A 25,059-nucleotide genomic window follows, 5' to 3' on the forward strand; every position below is an offset into this window, starting at 1 on the left:
TGTCAATTTTAAATCGTTCAAACATAAATATTTTCCATTCCATTTGACTTCATGAATATAATAATGAGCAATTATTATAAATGAATCAAATACTAAACGTTCACCAGTTTTAACACCAAAATTCATCTGTAAGTGATTTACGAGCTCTTTGTGAATCGGTTTGACCAAATCATAAAAAAGAATCGGTTCAAAGGAATGACTCGCTTGTGAATCGGACAGCACTAGCTCATAGATTTTGCGCTTTTGGGATGCGCGAACTGGTATTTCAAGTGACGGAGGCGTGAGCGTAAAACCCTAAAAACCTGTTTTTTCCCCTGCTTTTTGGCTTTAAACCCCATAATTCATTTAGTGGCCTACCCGCAGAAGAACACGCCAAAATGGCAGACAAAGAAGGTAAACTTTTTGCGTAGTGAATTACGTGCATAATTTTTTTTTCTTTGACAGAGTTTGCTAGCTTTAGCCTAAAGTGCTAATGGATGTGACCCACATACAAACATGAGAATGAATGAGTGTTACTTTACCAAGTACTCACGGTTAACTTAAACCTACTGGCATTATTAAATGATTCTACTGACTTGAATAATACAGATAACGTTAATGGTTTCTCAAAGCAGATCGAAATGCCGTTGTTCTCTAAGTTCCCTCCATCATTCATATGCTGCGGTGTAACTATAAGTTAGGCAACTTTATCATGTTACACTTAAGTTATTGCTCATTTATGAGAATAAAGCGAGCTTTTACTACCCACTGCACTCCCACAATGCAGTTACTGTGAAATGTGTTCATTTGGATGCATGTGACCTGAATTTATCCTTCTTGTTCTCTCTTCTCAGTGTATGATGATGCAGTGGAGGAGAGAGTAATAAATGAGGAATACAAGATCTGGAAGAAAAACACACCGTTCCTATACGATCTTGTCATGACACATGCACTCGAGTGGCCGAGTTTAACAGTGCAGTGGCTTCCTGATGTGAACAGGTAATCCAGGAACTATCCTGTCCACCTTCTGAAACATAACAGGTGACTAGGGCTCTACAAATCATTGTCTATCATTGTGCAGGCCTGAGGGAAAGGACTATGCAGTTCATCGGCTGGTGCTGGGCACACACACTTCAGATGAGCAGAACCACTTAGTCATCGCCAGCGTTCAGATCCCCAATGACGACGCTCAATTTGATGCGTCCCACTACGACAGCGAGAAAGGAGGTTAGAGCTGATCTGACAATGAATGGATGCTAATTTTGTATTCTTGTTTGCATTGAAGTCATTATACTAAAATCAATTTTGTGTATGTTTCTTCAGCAGGTATGGTCAGGACGTTGGGGGGAAATCCAGATTCAGTTGATCAATAAGACTGAGTCATTCCACAAATATGATGCGGCCACATGCATTTTTGACAACTTCAGAATGTGATGGATCTTTTTTATACCTGAATTTAGTGTTTATAACCCAAGATGGATGTTAAAGGGATAGTTCAGTTAAAAATGAAAATTCTGTTATCATTTACTCAACTTCATGTTGTTCCAAACCCATAAGACTTTTGTTCATTTTTGAAAACACAAATTTGATATTTTTAATATTTAAGATTTCTGTCTCTCAATTGAAAGTTAAATGCATCCAAAATTGCTCAGTTTAAAATAAGTATCAAGACAATTTAAAAGTAATCCATATGAAAAGCAAGGCACGTTGAGAATTGCTTTATGTTTGTGTGTTGATCTGTGTTTATATGCAAAGCATAAATTAAATCTGATCATAAAAAGCAATCATGTCTCTTCAGAAAACTTGGAATAAACCGCTCGATTCATACGGATTTCTTTTGTTTCAAAGATGAACGCAAGTCTTATGGGTTTATGGCATGAGCATGTGTAAATGAGACAATTTTCATTTTTTGGTGAACTATCCCTTTAATACCTAGTGTAAACTGGGCCAATGAATTTGGCTGTTATTTTTTTATTTAGTTGAATGCTACAAACTGATAATTTTCACAAATAAAGTTGATAAAACTGGGACTGAGATCAGAAGTTGGATATTGTTAATGATTGTATATCATCTTTTTCCAGAGTTTGGAGGGTTTGGTTCGGTGAGCGGAAAGATCGAGATTGAGATTAAGATCAACCATGAAGGAGAAGTGAATAGGGCCAGATACATGCCACAAAACCCCTGCATCATCGCCACCAAGACCCCCACCTCTGATGTGCTGGTGTTTGACTACACCAAACACCCATCTAAACCAGGTCAGTGCCTTTCAGTTGATCCAAAGAAGCCCTGCATTTCACTTATTTCACTTCAGAATTAAGCCGGGGACACGCTTAACGATTGTAAGACCAATTATGAATGTATGTATGAATGCGATTACAGTCGGTGTTCAAAATCCGTGTGTAAGTATTTAAATCTGCTTCAGTCAAAGGAAATAATCGCTGTGTGTTGAGCTCAGTCTTAGAATGTTTTATCTAGTCGTTAAATTTGTGCCCGGCTTAAAGTGACATGACTGTCGACAGTCAATAATCAGATTAGTCTATTATCGATTGGTTGTTGCAGCCCTGTATTAAATTATGGGTGAAGCCACTTGCTTTGAAAAATAAGTCTCTAAATTGTCTATTTGCAGACCCCAGTGGAGAGTGTAGTCCAGACCTGAGACTGCGGGGACATCAGAAGGAGGGATACGGTTTGTCCTGGAACCCCAACCTGAGTGGAAACTTACTTAGTGCATCAGACGACCATGTGAGTGATCTCGCATTCAAACTGACCTAACATAGTTTTGTACTTGAAACTAGGGATGGCTCGATACCACTTTTTCATGTCCAATACCAATAACGATACTGCAACCTTGAATATGTCGATACTGCTACCAATCCGATATTAGTACAGTGTTTTCTTCTTGATCAGTTTGTAAAATCTATACCTCACTGTACAGTGCTTCATTATAAAAAAAGAGATGTATGGAAGTTTATTAATGGCAAAAGTGTTTGAAATGAAAAGCCTGTTGAATTGCACTAATTGAAAAAAATTGCATTGCATTAACCGTGTTTGCATTTTAATGAATTGTATTTTAAGGGCTTGCATTTTTGTGGGCTAAAATTCAACATGGCCGTATATTTATGCTGTGAATATTTCAATTCAAAACATTTCACCCACATTTTCAGTATTAAAAATTTGAAAATTAATATTCACCTTTCAGATTTCACTTCCAACACTCTGTTTTAAAATACAACCTAAAATATTCAACAGGCAATTTTCGGTCCATTTTATTTCGCATTAAAAATTTGTTTTCACAAATTCAGTGGTTCAAATTCGACTGAAAATTCAACACTGCACATCCGAGAACTGCAGGAATAGCAGTAGATTGTGTGTGCGCAACACCTGGTGTATTGCATCTACCCAACAGTTTACTGAGCCTTTTTCATTAGAGTTTTAAATGGCAGTTACTATATGCGTGTGAATGATGCATTTCATTCAATCCGCTGCTCCAGTGCTTTAAAGGGTCATGAAACCCCAAAACACTTTTTTTGAGATGTAAACAGATATGTGTAGGCTGCACGTCATTGAAAACACTAAAGGTACTCATTAATGTTATTCATAAGTGAAAAATGGTTATTTTTGCATTTTTCAGAGCTATTTCTGTCTTCCGGTTTGCCGGTCTGCCTGCTCTAGCTGTGTTCAAAGACGCGAGCCGTATAGGCTGTTTCCCTCAGCACAGCAGCATATGTGGTGTTTGTATTTTGCCTGCGATGCGGTCAGAACTGGAGTTTGAATACGAACACATGAAAAATACGACTGTTGATGATATACACGCGGAGCGTGCATATGCTCGGTTTCAGCGCGGAGCTCCGCGATGAGTTTAACAACACTAGCCACGTGGCTCATAGCTCATACAGAATAAAGTATCCGTGTTTAAAGTTTTTATTTCACTTTCATTCCAAAAATTCACAAAATTCTAACCTTTCATTGAAGGAAAAGAATTGAAAATGGGGGAAAAAGCTCATTATGAAATATATGTTTTTCCATGTTTGCCAAATTATTGGCATCCCTAAAATTCTTCTGAGTAAAATATCTCTGACTATATTCCCATTCACATTTACATTTTTTTAGCACACCAGGGTGACTAGGAGCATGAAATTGTGCAGCCATGCTTCCTGTTCCACAGGAGTACAAATATTTAAACACAAAGGACAAATCCCCTAATCATTCATCACAATGAGAAAAAACAAATAATATAGTTCTGATGTGCAGCAAAAGATCGTTGAGCTTCAAAAATGAAAATGGGTATAAGAAAAGAGCTAATGCATGAAAATCCCCATTTCCACTACAGGGAAATAATTAAGAAGTTTCAATCACTAAAGATGTTTCAAATCTGCCTGGAATAGGACGTGGTCTAAGTCGTCCTAATGCCGGTAGGAGGAAAGTTTGGGTGGCCAAAGACTCTTCAAGATCACGCGAGAATTGCGAAATTAGATGAGTCTTGAGACTCAGAAAGCCGAAAAACATTACCAAACAGTACCTCTCCCCAAAGTTGTTCGGGAGGGTTTCAAGAAAATCTTCTTTGTTCATCCAAAAACAAACTCCAGCATTTCAGTTGTCAGACAAGACTGGAACTTCAAATGGGACCGGCTTCTGTGGTAAGATGAAACTAAAAAATAGCTTTTTGTAGCAAACCCACCAGTGGGTTTGGTGCAACATGGATAAAAGTACATGTCCACGGTTAAATATGTACTGGATCTTTAATGCTGTGTGCCTATTTTTCTGCTGGAGGTCCTGGACATCTTGTTCAGATACATGGTATTATGGATTCTATCAATACCAACAGATAAATCAAAACCTGACCACTTTCTAGAAATCTTATAATGGGCAGTGGTTGGATCGTCCATTAGGACAGTGATCCAAAACAAACATCAAAACCAACACAAAATTTTTTCACTGAGCACAAAATGAAGCTTCTGCCATGACCATCTCAGTCCCCTGACCTGAACCCTAAAGAAAATGAGTGGAGTGAACTGAAGAGAAGAAGCATCAACATGGAGCTGGAATCTGAAGGATCTGGAGAGATTCTGTATGAAGGAATGGTCTCTGATCTCTCCTCAGGTGTTCTCCAAACTCATAGGCATTATAGAAGAAGACTCAGAGCTTATTTGGGAAAAGGACTGCAATATTGGGTGCCAATAATTGTGGCCAACATGAACTGAGAAAAACATTTATTTCATAATGAGCTTTTCCACCCATTTTCAATTCTTTTCCTTCAATGAAAGGTTAGAATTTTGTGAATTTTTTGAATGAAAGATCAAAAAGATAAACAATGCAGATTTATTTTGACAGCCGCCTTTGCTCATATTTACTAAGGGTGCCAATATTTGTGGAGGACACTGTATTTCACACATTCTCCTGCACCAAACATTAACCAGCACGGTGTAGTTATGCACACATATTTCATCTAGTCTTCTTCAAATGAATTATATGTGCAAACTGGACACTGATATAGTGGTGTAGCCTATCTGAACGCGACAACACGATTATTCTAATAGACAAAAGACTGATTTTGAGTGCAGTGCTCGTAAACGTAATCAAAGTAGCCTATTATTAGCCCTATTAAATATTCTTTCGCATTTCTCCCTTGTGCTTGTGAGTTTGTTGTTATTTTCTCCATGCTCATATATTAAAGGTCCCGTTTTTAGTGTTTTTTTTAAGCTTTGATTGTGTTTATAGTGTGCAATATAACATGTGTTCATGTTTCGCATGTAAAAAAAACAGTATTTTTCACATAATTTACTTATCTGATACCGCTGTTTCCACTGTCATAAAAACGGGCTGATGACTTCCTTGTTCTATGAAGTCCCTCCTTCAGAAATACGTAACGAGTTCTGATTGTGCCAGCGGTTCCTGTGTTGTGATTCGACAGCAGCTTAGCGCTCCTTGCCCGGAAAGGTCACGCCTCTTACCATAACGTGGAGATGCACCGCTCAGAGTTATTGTAAACATGTCTTTAATTTTACCCTATCAATTTGAGCCGGAATCAGACCCGGTGATTGGACTGTGGGATGAAAACGACAGCGTTTCGACGACATGGCGACAAACACACTCTACAAACGCAACTCTTGTGTATTCCTGTGGGCGGAGGTTAGTCAAAAAACTGTTTTAGTGACGTCATGAAGGAAGTAGAGGGATGTAGTCCAAACTGGCCGTTCGAGAGGCGACTTTGTTAAATAAAATATCTCGTTGGCATTGAACTTTGAGCTTTAAAATTTTACAGATTTTATTTATACTCTAACAACAACATTAAACACTAACTAAAGTTTGAAACATGGGATCACGAAGAATGGGACCTTTAATATTCATTATTCTGTATAATGAGTGTGTTGTATGTCTGTGCTTCATTGGTTGTTCTCTCCCCTCTTCCCCCCCTCTACACTCCCACTTTTCCAGAGCTTTACACGCCCATTTTAACAGAGTTTTTGCAGCTCAGAGGTGTGAACGACCAGGCTAAAACAGGGGGGTTTCATGACCCTTTAATCTAACACACCTTTTAAACGAAAGCACAGACCTTTATGTTCAGATGATGCATAATAATGGAAACACTGTAACATCTTGGAGAGAGTTTTACTGTGCTGACAGTCGTAACCGAACGCGGCACTCAGTTTGAATGCAGAATGATGTTGCCGTAATATTTCCTAAAAAACTATCGAATGGCTTCAGAAGACTTGATATATAATGCACAAAAAGCTTATGGAGCTTTTATAATAGTTTTTTGTCTTTTATAGAGCTTGATAGTAACAACCATAATGCACAGTATCGGACTGACCGATACTCGATCTGACCATAAAGGCTCGTACAGGACCGGTTATGATACTGAGTATTGGATCGACTCATCCCTACTTGAAACTTGTAACATCATCTGTTGTTCTTCAACTTTAGACAATCTGTCTGTGGGACATCAGTGCTGTTCCAAAGGAGGGGAAGATAGTAGATGCCAAGACCATCTTCACAGGGCATACAGCTGTGGTGGAGGATGTGTCCTGGCACCTTCTACATGAATCGCTGTTTGGCTCTGTGGCTGATGACCAGAAACTCATGATGTGAGTAAGCAAAGCGTTCTGGTCTCCCTCTGTTGGAATCTGTGAAACTGTAGTACTTTTTTTTTTTTTTTTTTTTTTTTTTTTTTAAATAAAAAGAGAAACATTTAACTAAGTTGTATTACACAATGAAATGTCTGTCTTCTACAGCTGGGACACACGATCCAATAACACATCAAAGCCCAGTCACTCTGTGGATGCCCACACGGCCGAAGTCAACTGCCTGTCCTTCAACCCATACAGCGAGTTCATTCTGGCCACTGGCTCAGCAGACAAGGTCTGCATAATTGCACATACATCTGTAGGAAGAATTTGCTTTAGAGATCCTTAAGCAGATGTGACATAATCCTTTAAAGAGTTAGTTCACCCAAAAATTAAGTGGTACAAAGTGGTAAAAGTGGTAGTTGCGTGGACTGCCAATGGAGGGACAGAAATCTCGCAGATTTCATTCAAATATCTTCATTTGTGTTCCGAAGATGAACAAAGGTCCTTACAGGTTTGGAATGACATGAGGGTGAACATTTTTGGGTGAACCCTTTAAGCCCAAAGTACACCTTAGTTTTGATGCTCAGCTTAGTCTATGCATACATGCCTTAATGCATAGAGTTTTAAAGTATACTGTTATTTGGTAGTGTGCATGAACACAGGCGCTCTACACATGCACACTAGAAAGGTTTCATACTTATCCCAGTGTCTGTGCTATTTCTCTGAGTGATAAAAATGTTTTTGTACTTGCTTTAAACTCCATTTAAACTTAGGTTTTATAAATGATTAGAAATTTCGGGCTACACACACATACTTTGGCCTTCAGGGATCCTGATGAAACTGCAGGTTTGTGAGGTCAATTTTTGAAGGCAACTGTTTTATCATTTAAAAATATTAAATTCATACAATAATACACTTTCATCACTTATTACATTTAATTTTCATTTATATTTTTTATATATTTATAGGGTATACAAATATATTTTTATATTCTAGAATTCAAGACCAAAAAAAAAAAATCAATAAATCATTTGATGATGAAAATGTTGGGAACCTCTGCTATTTGATGGATGATTTAGAGAAAAAATAAAAATGGTTTGAAAAAAAAAAAAATAACATGCTCACTGTTTGTTTTTGGCTGTAGACTGTTGCATTGTGGGATCTGCGTAACCTGAAGTTGAAGCTTCACTCTTTTGAGTCGCATAAGGATGAAATCTTCCAGGTAACACTCAAAAAATAACACTCACGATTCTGCTACAATGTAACAATTCTTAAAGAATGTAAACATAACATATTGTAATAATAATGCTGATGCTCTTGACAGGTCCAGTGGTCCCCCCATAACGAGACCATCCTGGCCTCCAGTGGCACAGACAGACGCCTCAATGTTTGGGACCTGAGGTATGAGGCATTACTACTGTTTTCTAATTGATCTGAGGATTTCTGAAAATTAACTTTTTTTTTTTCTTTCTTAATGCACATTCCTGGTTTAATGTAAACAGTTTGTTAGTGCTAACTGTGTTTGGATCCACAAATGCCATATTGATTGCATTGTTACATTTATGTCCTCTAGTAAAATTGGAGAAGAGCAGTCTGCGGAGGACGCAGAGGACGGACCACCTGAGCTGCTGGTGAGTCGAGATAGATTTGATGAAAATATGTATTCTGACAGACAGAGCTATAATGTTATGTATATATAAGTGGTGCAAACGAATCACTAAACTCATGGTTTGGATTATATTCATTTTTTTTAATCACCAATCAGATAATTTCTTGGATCAGCAAAAGAAAAAGAAAAATCGGGGGTTAATGTCATTTTGCTTTTCATTTATTACTAAACACCACTTTAAGTACTTCGATACCACAGCAAAAATCTCACTTTTAATAATTAAACATAATTAAAGACAAGTTGAACAGTTAAAGTTGTTTTGTTGTTTGATTAACGTTAATGACATAGACAGCAGCAGGTATTTATAGGCTGCTGTCACTTTAAGACCTAATGAAAGGATCCAATATAGCTAATAATACACATCCGATTTCTTTCTCAACTGTTTACGTTCACTTAAGACATAACTGACTGAGTTTACAAGAATACTTGCCAAGATGGGTATTATTTTGACATAATTTTGTGTGAATCTGTCCGTTCAAGTGCAACGTGACGTGAAAGAGGAATCAATTTTTTGAAACGTGCCTCTGTGTGTGCGCACACTTCAGGTGTGTGCGGCTGTACGCTCAGATAACAGTGCGCGATCGAGTTCTCTTTCACCTCTTCATGCACTCCAATGGTTTGAAATCGCTTGAATGTGTAAATGATGGTTAAACTTAGCAATTAATCCGCGAATCACATGCGTGCCGAACCGTGGGGCCTGGTCAGTATGGATCATGGATCAACTGTGATCTATTGCACCCCTATTGAATATTGATAACTATTTCAATACCACAGCAAAAAACATACTATTGATGACACTCTTCTATTTAAAAAGATAAATACTTAGTATAAATAAATTTAATTAAAATATATATTAATTGATTATTAATATATTATTATATGTTTTCATTATTTTTGGGGTCGTAGGAATGTAATATTTTGGAAAAAAGTCTCTAAAGCTCATCAAGCTTTAATTTTAAGGATTAATCTTTAATTTTAAGGATTTAATTTTAAGGATTAATTAATTATTTCATTTTTACAATGATGACTATCCAGTGATATTTTACATTTGAGTACTTTTTACAATTTCTGTAGTATTTCTTACCTGACCTACAGTACCTGAAGAAATTAAAGCAGTTTATTACAATTGTATCTTTAATCTATTGTATTTATTTGAACTAACATTTGTAATTTGTTCTTATTTTATTACTGACTGTATGTATTTTGTCTATTTAATTCAAAGTTTGAAATCAAGCTGCTTTGTGCTGCCTGTAAGCTATTGTGCAACAAAATTACCCCATCGTAAAAACATACATTAAGCAAAAAATCTGTTTATAATCTTGTCTCTTCAGAAGGCTTGAATTAAACTTCTCCCAAACTTCTTCCTATGGATTACTGTTATGATGTGTCATACTTTTTTGAAAAAATTGATTGCCTAGAATTTCAATGGATGTACAAAAGACTTTATTAGATTATTAAAAATATCCATATGGCAGTATATAATTTTTCCCCGTGGTATTGTATCATATCGAAGTTAGAAATTCCAGTAACATTACAACTGAGTACACGGTAATACTGATCCTGTACAAAAATTATTTTTTTATATAAATTTTAATATCAGCTTGGTACCAAAGAGTCAGTACTTGAGACATTTTAATAGCGTATAATGAGATGAGTACTTGAATTTTGTTTGTTTTGGCAGTTCATTCATGGTGGGCATACAGCTAAGATCTCTGATTTCTCCTGGAACCCAAATGAACCCTGGGTAATCTGTTCTGTGTCAGAGGACAACATTATGCAAGTATGGCAGATGGTAAGTACAGCAAAACTGTAGATTCTTACGATTTCCATTATTTATTTATTTTTAATGATAGTTTTTTTTAAAGTATCTGATATTAGGACTTTTTGCTAACATCATAAACTTCTTTCGTTTTAGGCTGAAAACATCTACAATGATGAAGAGCCAGACACCCCCGCATCAGAGCTGGAGGGCCAGGCGTCATAACTGATCTCATTAAAAATCTACAAACTTTTCATGGCTTCTTACTCCTCAGCTTTTGCTTTTCAGTATTATTCCATAAAATCCATCCTTTTACTTTGTTACTCCATACATACCAGATACTTTACCCATTACAGGGTCCTTCTGTAGACTAAAAGGTTCAGCCCTCATCCATTTCACTAGAGAAGTTTGGCCTTAGATGGTTTGGAGAAAGACTGCACCACTTGTTCAATCACTTCTGAGAAGTTCTGGCCTGGTGTGGCTCATCACAGTTTTAAGTTTTTCTGCATAAACCTGGTGTCAATTTGCAATAAATCTTTTGTAATAACTTTTAAAATGATTTTGTATTCCTAAATTGTTGATAATTGTCTGTACTTAATTCACTCAAATTGAAAATAAAGTACAGATCAACTGTAAAGATTTTTTTTCCTGTCTCTCGACATATGAAGCTATGTATTTTGAGTTTGTGAATGCTAGTTTTTAAAGTTCATTAAGGCAAGACACCCCAGGTGAATAGGGTAAAAAAATTAACTAGTAGATATCACCATACTTCCCCAGCTAATTGATTACATTAAAAATTGCAAACATTTTTTGTATTACAAGTTTTCTAAAATGTAATGTTTAAATATGCAAATGAGGCGTTATCTAATTAAATATGCACTAATTTGCATACATTTCTAGAACAAAAATCTGAATATTGGATGATGTCAGGTTCACAGTTCTCATTTAATTTTTTGGACATTAAATTCAAAGGTTTTTACAGAGGGAATTTTGGATCTCTCTTTTTATCACTCCGTAAATCAGAAAATTCTATCAACAGCCAGAAAAAAAAAAAAATTTTTTTAGGAATAAAATGCTGTATAAAATCAGGCAAATTATATATCAACAAATCCCTCTGTAAAAACCTTCAGAAAATAGTTAGGAATAAAACTGTGAAGTCTGGTGTATGTAAGTTATGCAGAAGTGGAGATTTGTGACTCAGAGTAGGAGAAAAAAACTCATTTTGAGAAAACGGCCTTTAAAGATATTTACTGTAATTGAAATCTATAGATGCAAATAGATAAAATGCTATAAAATATACACTTAAAATTGTATTTTGGATGTTTTCTTTCCACCAGTCTGAAAAAACACTTTATGAAAAGCCAAAAAGTGCAAAATCTCAAAATTGACAGGTGCCTGAAAAAACAGTGTTTTTGCCTGTAGTGTCTCCCCTTAAATAGTACTAGTGTGTGGACACGTGAAGATGAGGCGAAACAAGGTATGACGCAGTAAGGAAAATTCTACAAAATGTTTTATTGAAAAGCAAGACAGAACTACAAGAGCGTTGTACAATCTCAGAGGGGTCACGGCTGAGCTGGGGGAGAAAGAAAAGCTCTCTTGAGCATCTTTCACAGTACGTCATACCTGAAGAGGTAGATTTCTTGCATAACCTGAGAATCAAACCAGGGCTTTGCCACAAAAAAAAAGCAGTATACAAATGACGGTACCAACAACTCCACAAATTTAGAATTAACATGACCCCACAATTACAGATGTATGTGTCAAAATAATTGCTCACAGACTTCTGCAGATAAGAAAATATTTGACAGTGAGGTGAAACTTACATTGAGGAAATCCACACAAATCAAGTGCTGAGATGTTCTTATAATAAAATCAACATTCTTATCCAAAATTTGAGGTTATTAGACAATGGGGGGAAAAACAAAATTACAGGATTTTTTTTTTATATAGATAAAAACAGAAGTGATGGAAGCTGGTGAAGATCTACCTTTCCATAGCTGAGTTTTACAGTTTGGCAAGTTAAACACATTCAGACAAGTTTCTCAGAAAACCGCTTGTCCTTCTGAACTTATGTGACACTGCATTCATCCACTACATTTGGTTACAAAACACACCATTTGTGGTTAATATGATTAATTCAACTAAAAGTAGATTATCATGTTCAAAGCGCACTTAATGAAAATGCTGTATGTTTTGTTGGATTCAGTGTTGAGGAATGTACTGGCCAGTGTGAGAGGTTCAGATCAGGACATGAACAGAGCCAGATGTTATAATGGACCTGAAGAGGCAAGTGTTTCTAGACCCTGTGTCCTTGATAATGACCAGTGCTGCGTTTCCCAAAAGCATAGTAAGCTTAAATAGATAGTAGAACCATTGCCACAAATCAAATTAGCTCACAATGTTTTTGAAACACAGCCCAGATCTTAAAGGGGTGTGAGGCTGTTTAGATGTGGAATTGGCAATTTCTACATTCATCGGTTCAGTTCTCGACATATAGTTTTACATTGCAATATTGAGAATGTTTGCAGCTCTTTAGAACATTTTGAATGTAAAGATTTGAATTACAGACATTTTATTGTTCATTATAAAGTCCAAAAAAGAGAATCACATTCAGAATATCCAGTATCAAATACATTAAGACCCCTTTTAAAATGAGGAAGTTTTGTGTCCAGTTCAAGAGTAAAAAAAATTGCAACCTGTCCATTTCAGACAGGTGGCAAAAAAAAAAAAAAAAAAAAAAAAAATCAGATAGTTCTCTCCCCAAAATTAAATTCTGTCATCATTTAATCACCCTCATGTTGTTCCAAACCTTTGACAAATTTTTTTTTATTTGAAAAATGTATTTTTTCAGTTCATACAATGACTTTCATTACATGGACAAAAATTTTGAAAATCTTTGAAATATTTCCACAGAAAAAATAATGTCATACAGGTTTAGACAGACATGAGGGTGAGTAAATTATGACATTTGTGTGAAATACCCTTTTAACAGAAAAAAAATTGCAACAACAACAAAACAAAAAATCCCATTAAGACAATAACTGTCATCAGGACTAATCAACAGCAATTAGCTATTTTGGGAAAAATCTGAAGTATTAAAGAGATTTTTGGAAAATAAATTTTAAAAATCGACCAAAATTAATAAAAAAAAAGAAAAAAAAAAAAAGATTGAAGTGGCTTGGATACCCTGATTCAACAAAAACTACCCTGTTTCTCAAATAAATGGGGTTGCAAAGTTGAACTGAATATTAATGTAATATAAATGCACATAGCATTTTACCATCATTATTGAGTTTTCTGTTTGAAAAGATGCATTTCTCTTCATCTGTCATGCAACAAAAAAGTCCCTCCCATAGAAATCTCAGTGAGACAGTTTGACCCTGTCCTAATATTTCACATAATTGTTCAAGATGTAGCAGCCTTTTTCAAAGCCAAACTAGCCCTTAATCAGATTCTCATATGAAAACCAGTCACAGGCAGTGAGAAGTCTTGACCCCTCTTTTATTTATAAGACATGTATCTTCCTTTAAAGTCCATTTCATGTCCATTTTAATCAAAGCAATAGAAGAATGACTTGTTATGGACCAGTCTTGGCTCTGACTCAAAGTGCCAATGAGTAGGTAAGTGTGTGTTAATGTATCTCTCCTCTGTTATTAATGCCCCGTTTCTCCAGTCTCAAGGTTATCTGGTCATCTAGAACTGGACTGGCTAGTTGACTATGTATGGTTATTTTCAAATAGCAATATTAAACATTATATGCATCCAAAATTATTTATTCAGATTCTAGAGGTCAGAGCGAAGAGCTACATTTTATTAAAGAGAAACGAAAAACGTGCAACCACAGCACAGCTGAGCAGGAAAGGGCTGAAAACAGAAATGGGGAGAAAGGGAAGAAAAACAAAAACAAAAACAAAGCTGCATGGCGGCCGTCTTGGACCACATGACCATTTCCTACGAAAATACAATGTGATAGAAAATAGGGAGTAAAAAGTGCTCGCCACAAAGCGGATTACCAACGTATAGAGCAGTTAGCGTCTTCACTAATGTCCTGCTTTTTCCTCACAAATTTTATGATAATAATTGTTAGACAAAAATATATACCTCCACAAAAAAAAAAAGAAAAAAAGAGAGAAATCAAAAAAGAAAGGCCACCAGAAGGCCAGGCTCAGTCTTCAATGAGTTGTCTGGATGATGTGGTGCCTGATTCCTCAGGCTGAAGCCCAAGTTGCTCTGTTTCAGGCACCAAACCCTCCATCTCTCCCTCTACCTCTCTCTCCATTTCTGGATTGGAGAGCTGGCTGGAGAGGCCCAGTGGCTGGGGGTCAGGAGGCCCTGTACCTTCTTCCTCAGGATCTTTCGCTGGGCCCTGAAGGTCCCGGAGTTTCTGGTTCAGGTCATTGCGTTCTCTCTGCAGGGCCCTGCAAAGCTTCTCCAGACGCTCCAGTTTGCCTTGGAGGGCCTTGTAATTTTTGTCTCGCACCGTTTTCTACGAGACAAATGAAAGTAACAATTTGAAATATTAAGCAGCACAACTGTTTTCAACATCGATACAAATAAAAAAATGATTCTTGAGCAGCAAATCAGCACAACTGATTTCTGAAGGATCATGTGACTGAAGATTCAGCTTTGATCACATGAAAAAATTACATATATATATATATATATATATATATATATATATATATATATATATATATATATATATATATATATATATATACATACATACCGATCAGGCATAACATTATGACCACTGACAGGTGAAATGAATACACTGATTATCTCTTCATCACGGCACCTGTTAGTGGGTGGGATATATTAGGCAGCAAGTGAACATTTTGTCCTCCAAGTTGATGTGTTAGAAAAATTGGCAAGCACAAGGATTTGAACAAGTTTGACAAGGGTCAAATTGTGATGACTAGACGACTGGGTCAGAGCATCTCCAAAACTGCAGCTCTTGTGGGGTGTTCCCTGTCTGCAGTGGTCAGTATCTATCAAAAGTGGTCCAAGGAAGGAACAGTGGTGAACCGGTGACAGGGTCATGGGCGGCCAAGGCTCACTGATGTGGGGAGCGAAGGCTGGCCCGTGTGGTCCGATCCAACACACAAACTACTGTAGCTCAAATTGCTCAAGAAGTTAATACTGGTTCTGATAGAAAGGTGTCAGAATACACAATGCATTGCAGTTTGTTGTGTATGGGGCTGCATAGATGCAGACCAGTCAGGTTGCCCATGCTGACCCCTGTCCACCGCCGTAAGCGACAACAGTGGACACGTGAGCATCAGAACTGGACCACGGAGCAATGGAAGAAGGTGGCCTGGTCTGATGAATCACGTTTTCTTTTACATCACGTGGATGGCCGGGTGCGTGTGCGTCGCTTACCTGGGGCACACATGGCACCAGGATGCACTATGGGAAGAAGGCAAGCCGGTGGACGCAGTTTGATGCTTTGGGCAATGTTCTGCTGGGAAAGCTTGGGTCCTGCCATCCATGTGGATGTTACATTGACACGTACCACCTACCTAAGCATTGTTGCAGACCATGTACACCCTTTCATGGAAACGGTATTCCCTGGTGGCTGTGACCTCTTTCAACAGGAAAAAGCACCCTGTCACAAAGCAAAAATGGTTCAGGAATGGTTTGAGGAGCACAACAACGAGTTTGAGGTGTTGACTTGGCCTCCAAATTTCCCAGATCTCAATCCAATCGAGCATCTATGGGATGTGCTGAACAAACAAGTCCGATCCATGGAGGCCCAACTTAAAGGATCTGCTGCTAACATCTTGGTGCCAGATACTACAGCACACCTTCAGGGGTCTAGTGGAGTCCATGCCTCGACGGGTCAGGGCTGTTTTGGCAGCAAAACGGGGACCAACACAATATTAGGAAGGTGGTCATAATGTTAAGCCTGGTCGGTGTATATAAACCTTTGAACAGTAGTAGATATAAACAATGTCTTGACCACTCTATTATAAGAAATATGTATTTATGCATGTCTTATTAATAAGAGAGTAGTCAAGACATGTGTACTATAGATGTTCAGCTAAAACTAGGAAGAAAATTTGCATTTTTGTATCATCAGTTCACTCAGGAAGTTTTCAATTGAGTCTGTAGTTAAAATTACTTTTAGATTTACAGTACAGAAAGAAGAAACATTCACATTTGTTCTACAACTTAAATTACTAAAAAGAATTTAGAAATAACAACAGTTCTATTATTCCTCTTACCTCTTCTGCCATCTGCAGCAGAGTCTGGTTGTTAGTCTCCCATTTGGTCCTCCATAACGTGGTCTCCTTCTCAAGCTTCTTGATCTTCTTTGTCATCTGATCAGTCACAGAAAATAAAATTGTCATGCAAAACATCATATTCTTCAAGCGTTTCTACAAACTTTGTCTTTCAAACAATCATAACTGATCATTTCATTGTCTGAAAGCTTTATGCATGGGTGAATGTGAAAATGTAGACAAATAGAATATCAGTTTCCACAAAAATCTCAAGTAGCTAAACTGTTTTCAACATTGATAAAAAGAATAGTTCAGCATATCAGAATAATTTCTGAAGGATCTAAATGTGACACTAAAGACTGGAGTAATGGCTTTGCTATCATAAGAATAAATTACATTTTTAAAATCTGTTAGAAATAGAAAAGAGTTATTTTAAATTGTAATATTATTTGACAATATTACTGTTTTTACAGTATTTTTGAATCAAATAAATGCAGCCTTGGTGAGCATAAGAGACTTGTGCTGGACACACTCACTTTCTCCATCTCCTGTCGGAAAGTGGTGAAGACCTCGTTGCTTTTAGCGAGGGTGGTCTGAAACTCCTCAAACTTGTCCATGTACAGAGTGAGCTGTTGCTTTAACTGATGCTCCTGCTCCTTCATCAGCTCACATTTATGTCTCGACTCGGTCGCATCCTTCAGAAGCTTAACAGAGAATGTAGATCAACCAATCAGTATTATGACGACAATTTTCCTGGAGTCAAGAGTGTTTAGTCACGTGGTATTTATGGTTTAGGCAATTGGCTGAGATAAACCTGGCTGCAGAACTATGCACCAATGAGCAAAGATTTCAAATCTTATACTTCAGGTGGTCTTCAAACCAAGCAACTGCCATTGTTAAGAGTGAGAATGCTAAAGGATAGCTTTACCAACATATTATAGATCTCCTTGGTTTAAGTACCAATCCTTCAGGATTAAGCCTGGCTCAGAAACTGGATTACGATTATTACAAGGATACTTACGAACTCCCTTTCTCTCTGCTGTTTCTCCTCCACCTCTCGCATCAGCTCGGCCGTCCGCTGGAGTTTAGCGTCCACCAGCTGCTGTTGCAGTTCCTTATGTTTGAACACCTTGTCGATGTGCTGTGTAAAGACAAATGTCACATTCACAGTATTCTTCAAAAAAAAGATCTCTTGCTTAGAAAATTACAACTTCCCTTAAATGTGCAAGGATTCCAGTGCCATCCACTTCTAGATATTTTAGCTATAGATAAACAGTCTATTATTGCAGCTTGATACTGCAAACTGGTATTTGTTGTCATATAAATAGGGGTTTAAAGGGTTAGTTCACTCGTGTCTTTCCACACCATACATCTGAATGCCGACTCAGTATTGGCCGAAGCTGAACACGTGAGCAGCACGATGCATACATGTGACGCAGACGCAAGTGCTGGCCAATAATGAGTCTGTGTTCTGACATAAAACAAGGAAGCGCTGCACTGAGTTCACTACGTATGACAACGGTTCAAATTGTTGAAAAAATACATTTTTGTTTTGTTTTTATGCATAAAAAGTATTCTCATCACTTCATAACATCACGGTTGAACCACTTTAGTCACGTTATATATTTTAACCATGTTTTCAACTACTTTTCTGGACCTCAAAAGGTGCAATGACGTTGCTGCCTATGTATAGTTCAGATACCCTTGGATTTCATAAAAAAAAAATTAATTTGTGTTTCGAAGATGAACAAAGGTCTTGCATGTGTAGAATATAATGCTACATAAGATTATTCGCAAACTGTTTTATTGATATCTTTCTGCAGTTAAAACACTGGTTGAAAGATGACATGTAAACATACCAATCGATCGTCTCTTCTGCAATTTATACTGGTTGCAAACAGCGTTACATTACCATGCGCGCCCCCTTTCTGGACTGGAGTGTGGATCGCCTGTGACTGACTGTATTCGTTGTGTGACTGCATGAACCGAAACTTTACCAAACAGTTTGGGATGAATAAGTATACTGTTACACCCCTACTTTTTACGCATTTGTGCTTAAAGGTGCTAAAGAGGTTCTTTTTGTCGACTGAGTTTTTGAAATGAGCGCATGGGTAAGAACAACCCCCCTCCTTCACAGCTCATTTAGAGGGAATGCCTCCCAAAACTTGTGCACGAGTATCGGAACACGAGTGTTTACCACCGGCATTCGCTGTGTTATTAAGCCGGGCACACATTTAACGACTAGCTAAAACATTCTGAATATGCTCAACATACAGCGATTGTTTCCTGCTCCTGAAGCAAATTTATATACTTTCACATGGAATTTGAACACCGACTGTAATCGCAGACTGAAAGCAACTGGCTCTGACTGGACGCGTTTGAGCGCGATCAGTCAAAAGTATCAATTTACATTCATAATCGGCCTTACAATCGTTAAGTGTGTGTGCGACCTAAAGCCGTGGATTCATTATGTCGGAGTGTGGAAAGTTACTGGAGCGCGCAGCCGCGCGTCTCTCACATGGATGATCGCGTAAACGATTGGCTGATGTTTTTAAGGCCCTACCTCATGCACAGATGATGTATATTAATATTATTCCTTTCAGTGCACCTAATAAAAAGTCTTTTATAAGTTAGTAAAGACAGTTTCAAGTAATATTGAAAAAAATGTATAAAACAAAACATCCTCTTTAGCACCTTTAAAGGCCGTAAACTGCTTGAACCCCGTTAACTTCTGCTTGCATTCTATATTTTTTAATTTAATATTGTAATCAAACAGTAAACAGATTGATTCATAGTGCAAATATCTAGTTCAGTCATGAAACTTTAGAGGGTGCATGCTGATAGATCTTTTACATGCAATCTGCAAGCAATCACATCATTACCACATGGCACAAGCTGACTGGCCGCTGCTGATCCTGCAGCCAATGAGATTGCTAGTTCAACATTTAAGTAGTCTGGTTCAATGTTTGCTGTAGGCTAGTCTTCTCTGAAACCCTTCACCTCCCCCAGCTCCACCTACCTAGATCTGCTATGGGATTTATCCATGTCTACTTATGCAGCAACAGCATATCTTACATGCTCACAGGAGCGTCTGTATCTACTAGCCAATATTCCATACTTGATCTATAGCAGCAGCAATAACAAACAGCAGCAGCAGTGTAGCAGATCTAGTCCAACAAGACCAAATAAATTAACATTACTATATTCAATAACATGCTAAAACTATTTTAAGAGTTGTCATTATTGAAAAGCTTTAGCTTTTACTGCACTGGTATTATTCTAGTTATTTAGCTATTAGCAGCTAATGAATCGGAAGTCTCATTCACATTCACAGAAAAATCTACTTTTGCATTGAAAAAGAAGCCACAGAAACACCATGAACTTCTTAATTCAATGCAGAACATTAAAAGGAACTGCTTTTCCATTATTTTCTATGTAAACAAGTTAGACTGACCTTGCATTTTTTTTTCTTGAACAGCACATCTTTGCATCTAAAGATGTGAGAAGGGGGCAGTGGAAAACGTGAAGAGACGCGGTTTTTAAAAGTTAAACTTTTTGAGCGCTGTAGTTTTAGAATGCTTTTTCCTGCGTTAGAAGCTTTAAAGGATTAGTCCACTTTCAAATTAAATTTTCCTGATAATTTACTCGCCCCCTTGTCAAGATGTGGAATATAAATATTTTGTGTGGAATATTTTTACCATTATAGACTGGTTATGTACACACACTGCCGACATTTACGTTCATACGACATTTATGTTCATTTTGCATAACAGGTCCCCTTTAAAAATATGCTGTTACTCAAAGCTTGAAAAACCATGACCAATTATAAAATATTCTTTTTTCAGTTTTTTTAAACTCACAAATTATGCAATCCATACTAAAGCCTGATAAAGTGATCATATGCACTACCGGTAAAAAGTTTGGAATAATTAAGATTTCTTAAAGCTGCTGTAATATTGTGATATATATTATTAGAATTTAAAATAACTGTTTTCTATTTTAATATATTTTAAAATGTAATTTATTCTTGGGATGGTAAAGCTGAATTTTCAGCATCATTACTCCAGTCTTCAGTGTCACATGATCCTTCAGAAACCATTCTAATACTGCTGATTTGCTGCTCAATTATTTTTGGTGCTCAATTAATAATAATGGTTCTTATTATTAATGTTGAAAACAATATTTTGGACAATATTAATGTTTTACTGTATTTTGATCAAATAAATGCAGCCTTGTTGTGAGCATAAGAAACTTCTTTCAAAAACATTAAAATCACCAGCAGTGTACGTTATGCATAATCCTGCATACACAGACATGTGATTATGTGTTTACTCTGTGAACCAGCTGCATTATAATGATTTCATTTGAGGTTGCACATTTGGAATGAGCTCAACATGCAAAACATCTCTGAGGGAACATGTTTAGAATTAAGCAAATATAATGTAAAACCATGAAATGTGACAGCAGCAAATATATACCATCCCATCGAGCCATGACTACTAAAATATCATATCTCAGAAGCAATATAAATGAATGAAACACCTAAACATTTACAGAGAACAGAACAAATGAAACCTCTGGACTTGAACCAGAGCATTAACAGCCTTTTTACATATTTGGCAGATGTTGCCTCACCTCCTCCCGGAGCTTCGTACTGCTCAATGAGCTTCTTGAGTTTCTCAGCCAGCTCCATGTTCTCCTGCCGCAGTTTGCTGTTATGCAAGTTGTGCTGCTCCATCTGGGCCTCAATCTCATTGAGCGTCATCTGGAAGTGCAGCGTAGCCTCCTTGCGCCGCTCCTCATACTCCCTGAACCGCTGAGAGTTCTCCTCCTGTTATCACCAACGGTTATCTGGTTAAACTAAGGCCAACATGAATCTTCAAATCAAATGTGCATGAACTCTGGTGGCTCTACCTTCAGGTTCTTGTTATGGCGCTGAAGTTCCCTGCAAAGACTCTCCAGTTTGCTGCGCGCCAGGACAGCCTTGCTGTGCTCGCTCTGCAGATGGATCTTCTCCTTCAGCACCTGGTTCTGCTTCTTCTGCAATACCTTCACCTGCTTTTGCATGCTGCGACTCTCCTCCAGCTGTCCCAGGAAGAAACATTAGTATTTAGTGATGCACTGAAATTTCGGCAACAGAAAATATTTGGCTGAAATTGTTTTGGAGGGTCAAAATCATTGACTGAAACTGTGACATTTAATTATCTCTGAGGATGCGTTTTGACAATATTCCTTTAGCTCAAAAAGTAGATAATGGAGGTAGCAACGCCAAGGTCATAGGTTCCCAGGGAATGCATGAACTGATTTAAAAAAAAAAAAAAAAAAAAATTATATATATATATATATATATATATATATATATATATATATATATATATATATATATATATATATTTAGAATGGCAGTTACCAAATGAGTATGAGCTAAAGAAAGTGTCTCCATCCATCATAAGCATATTCCTCATGGCACCGGGGGGGGTTAATAAAGGCTTATTGAAGCGAAACGATGAGTTTGTGTAAAAAAAAATATCCACATTTAACAAGTTATGAAGTAAAATAGCTTCCGCCAGACTGCCTTCTGCATTTAAGTTACTGGCGTTGCGTCAGTTACACTTTTTCCTTAAGCTGAATAGGGAAGGTGTAGGACGTAACGTAAGCTTTTTGAACTGCAAGAGTTTTAAACTTTCTTCGTAAGTAGAATATGAAAGGCAGACTGGCCGGAATCTAACTATTTTACTTCATAACTTGTTGAGGTAACGCTCCATACTCCATACTCGTTTGGTAATGCTTAGGCCGTTTGTCCACCAATGCATTTTTTCCAGCGGCTAGCATACTTTTCCAATTGTTTTCAGTGGGAGCACGGATTTTTTAAACGGCAGGAGGCGTAATGAGGCTCCGAGCGCTCAGCATTTTTTACCGGTCGCCTTAAGTTGCAGAATGTTTAACTTTGAGTAAAACGCTGTGCTCATCACTGTCACATTTTAGCCAGCCGTCCAATCAGAGTGGAAGAAGGGCAGGACAAATACAACACTGACCATTATAAAGCTCGGATGCGTCAGGATATTTATTATCATTTCTCCGATTGTGTTCATCAGGAAAAAAGAAAGTCATATACACCTAAGATGGCTTGAGGGTGAGTAAAGCTTAGGGTAATTTTCATTTGAAAGTGAACTAATCCTTTAAATGCATAATGCCAAATGCATAAATGTAAATGTAATTACACAGAATTAACCAAATTTAATTACCAAAACATTATTTTTATGATTTTAAATCAATTAAAAATGTAATTTTTCTTCGGTAAAAAAATGCATTTCAACATATCACTATTAGTATTTCATACTTTGTGCAGCTATTTCCTTTTCACAGTTGAGCAGCTTGGAAATTCTTCTAAATATCTCCTTTTGTCCTCAATAACTACATTTGGATTGCAAATGTAGTTTTTTTGTTTTTGGGTGAACTCTCTCTGTAAGAACATTATGTGTGAAATATGTCTATTGTTGTGCAATATCATTTCTCTAGCCCCAAATACATACCAGGTCTGCATATTTCTTACAAAGGGCAGCAAGTTTCTCTTCTGGGGTGGCTAAAGTATGAAGCGCCTGCATCAGCAACAAAACCTCTTTGCCTATGACAAAAAGGGAAGAATTATGCATAGAATAACCCGTTGTTGACAAACGAGTCATCTATCAAAACTTTAAAAACAAATGTCTTTCAAAACCACAAGATCTACGGCTTAAAGTCATATGGATGGAACCTGAAACATTCCTTTCATGGTGAATACTAACCGAATGCTTTTTTGTCCTTGGTTTTCTCAGCTTTGGGGTCCAACTCCTCATCGAGGGGGTCAGGGTTGCTATCCTCCCTTCCTGGCGTCTCCCCTCTTTCCTCTTCACTGCTCACCAGCCCTGCAAAATCCTCCATGTTATCCTGGGTTGGAGTCTCCACATCCAGGGGTGAACTGCTTCCTTCAACGAGTCCTCTGGCCTCTAAACCACAGACCCCGATGATTTCTTCCATGACTTCAGTGCCCTGATGGTGTAAATGCAAAAAAATAAGTTAACCAAGCTAAGCTATGTGAAGTTTTGACACTGACATTAACCCTTTGACTCACTGCATATAAGTTGATTTAAGTGACATATATCACATCCAATAAAAAGATACCTGCTCTAGTACAGTGGCCAAGATTTTTATTGGAAACAAACTCATATACAGGAAAAGAGAGATGAACACGTGCTACAGACACAGAACAGCCACACGCGAATCAAGCTGTGTCAAATCCCAGTGAACTCCCTACATAGGAAGCATTTTGGGGCATCTCACATGTTTTAAATGCTGCCTAGACAGAAAGCTTGCTAGGTTTAGAGCCACAGCCAAAGAGTTATATTATAACCAGAACAAGCCAAATAAGTGAGACGGAACGGGTTAAGACATGAACAAAATGAGCACGTGCCAACTAATAATCTGTGCATAAGAAAATGCGTCAACACTGACCATGACATTATTCACCACAAACTTATAAATATGAAGTTATAAAAATATGTATTCAAGCATACTTAGGTTTTCCTAACATATATTAGCCGCATATATTGTTTATTTAGAAAGATAATTAACGTTAATTCCGATATTAAATCTTATGGCAAGCCAAACCCCCCAAATGGGTGGCAAACGAGCCTCATGTTCATCAGTTTCCCCGGGTTAAAAGTTTAAAAGGTCTGTTTATTAAGTATATCATAACTCAGATAAAATATTAAGACCAACAATAATCCTGGCGTGAAATCAGTAAAGCTGTAAACCACAGGCTAACTCGCTAACTCCACATTTAACATACACATGCGCGTGCATTCAACACATTTATTATCAGTTTCAAAATAAAAATCCATAATACCGTCACTTATGTCAGCGCTATAAGTTCAACACGTCGCAGCTGTAAATCTCAATGTTTAGATATTTTGATAACGCAAGTTGAAAGTGCTCTTTTAAGTTGGCTTGTCTGCTGGTTAGCGGGCTAAAGCTACTTCCTTCGTAAATAACATACATTTATGGCGACAGGTTCCCTGCGTGTGCGTATAGCGAGTCTTTCATAGCGTTAGACATGTTAATGATATTATATTTGAAATAAATGTTCAACAGAGAGCAGGTTGAGGTACAGTACCTGCGTGTTTTCAGTCTTTAATTCGAGCCTGGCATCTGAGTGCGTCGCCATGTTGTGACGAAATACAGAGAAGTGAAAATAAAGGCAAGACTGGATGAACACAAATAAAAATCAAGTCAAAAATATTTATTATATATACAAAATGCTTCATTGAAAAAAAATCTAAACATTTCTAAGTTTTGCTATTATTTAATTTGTCATTCATTTTG

General features: G+C 37.2%; 2 protein-coding genes across 3 annotated transcripts; one reads left to right on the forward strand and one right to left on the reverse strand.

Moving 5' to 3' along the window:
• Positions 1 to 221: 221 nt before the first annotated feature.
• rbb4l (retinoblastoma binding protein 4, like) lies at positions 222 to 11,111 on the forward strand. 2 transcript variants are annotated; one of them, XM_048173548.1, is made up of 12 exons: positions 222 to 393; positions 834 to 978; positions 1,061 to 1,206; positions 2,061 to 2,234; positions 2,606 to 2,721; positions 6,904 to 7,064; positions 7,212 to 7,338; positions 8,191 to 8,268; positions 8,371 to 8,447; positions 8,620 to 8,677; positions 10,397 to 10,507; positions 10,631 to 11,111. In XM_048173548.1, the coding sequence occupies exons 1-12, from the start codon at positions 378 to 380 to the stop codon at positions 10,697 to 10,699; spliced, it is 1,278 nt and encodes a 425-aa protein (XP_048029505.1). In that variant the 5' UTR covers positions 222 to 377; the 3' UTR covers positions 10,700 to 11,111. The 2 variants fall into 2 exon arrangements, with proteins under 2 accessions (XP_048029505.1, XP_048029504.1); XM_048173547.1 differs by having other exon boundaries at positions 223 to 393; positions 2,058 to 2,234.
• An 855-nt stretch (positions 11,112 to 11,966) lies between these two features.
• On the reverse strand, positions 11,967 to 25,000 carry txlng (taxilin gamma). The gene is given in 10 exon segments (XM_048173546.1): positions 11,967 to 14,960; positions 16,702 to 16,797; positions 17,235 to 17,402; positions 17,720 to 17,839; positions 21,334 to 21,345; positions 21,347 to 21,529; positions 21,613 to 21,783; positions 23,232 to 23,323; positions 23,484 to 23,727; positions 24,851 to 25,000. Coding segments are annotated over 10 exon segments (1,458 nt in total). The 5' UTR covers positions 24,902 to 25,000; the 3' UTR covers positions 11,967 to 14,639.
• Between the last annotated feature and the right edge of the window lie 59 nt (positions 25,001 to 25,059).

Source organism: Megalobrama amblycephala, linkage group LG21 (assembly GCF_018812025.1).
Source record: "Megalobrama amblycephala isolate DHTTF-2021 linkage group LG21, ASM1881202v1, whole genome shotgun sequence".
NCBI lineage: Eukaryota > Metazoa > Chordata > Actinopteri > Cypriniformes > Xenocyprididae > Megalobrama > Megalobrama amblycephala.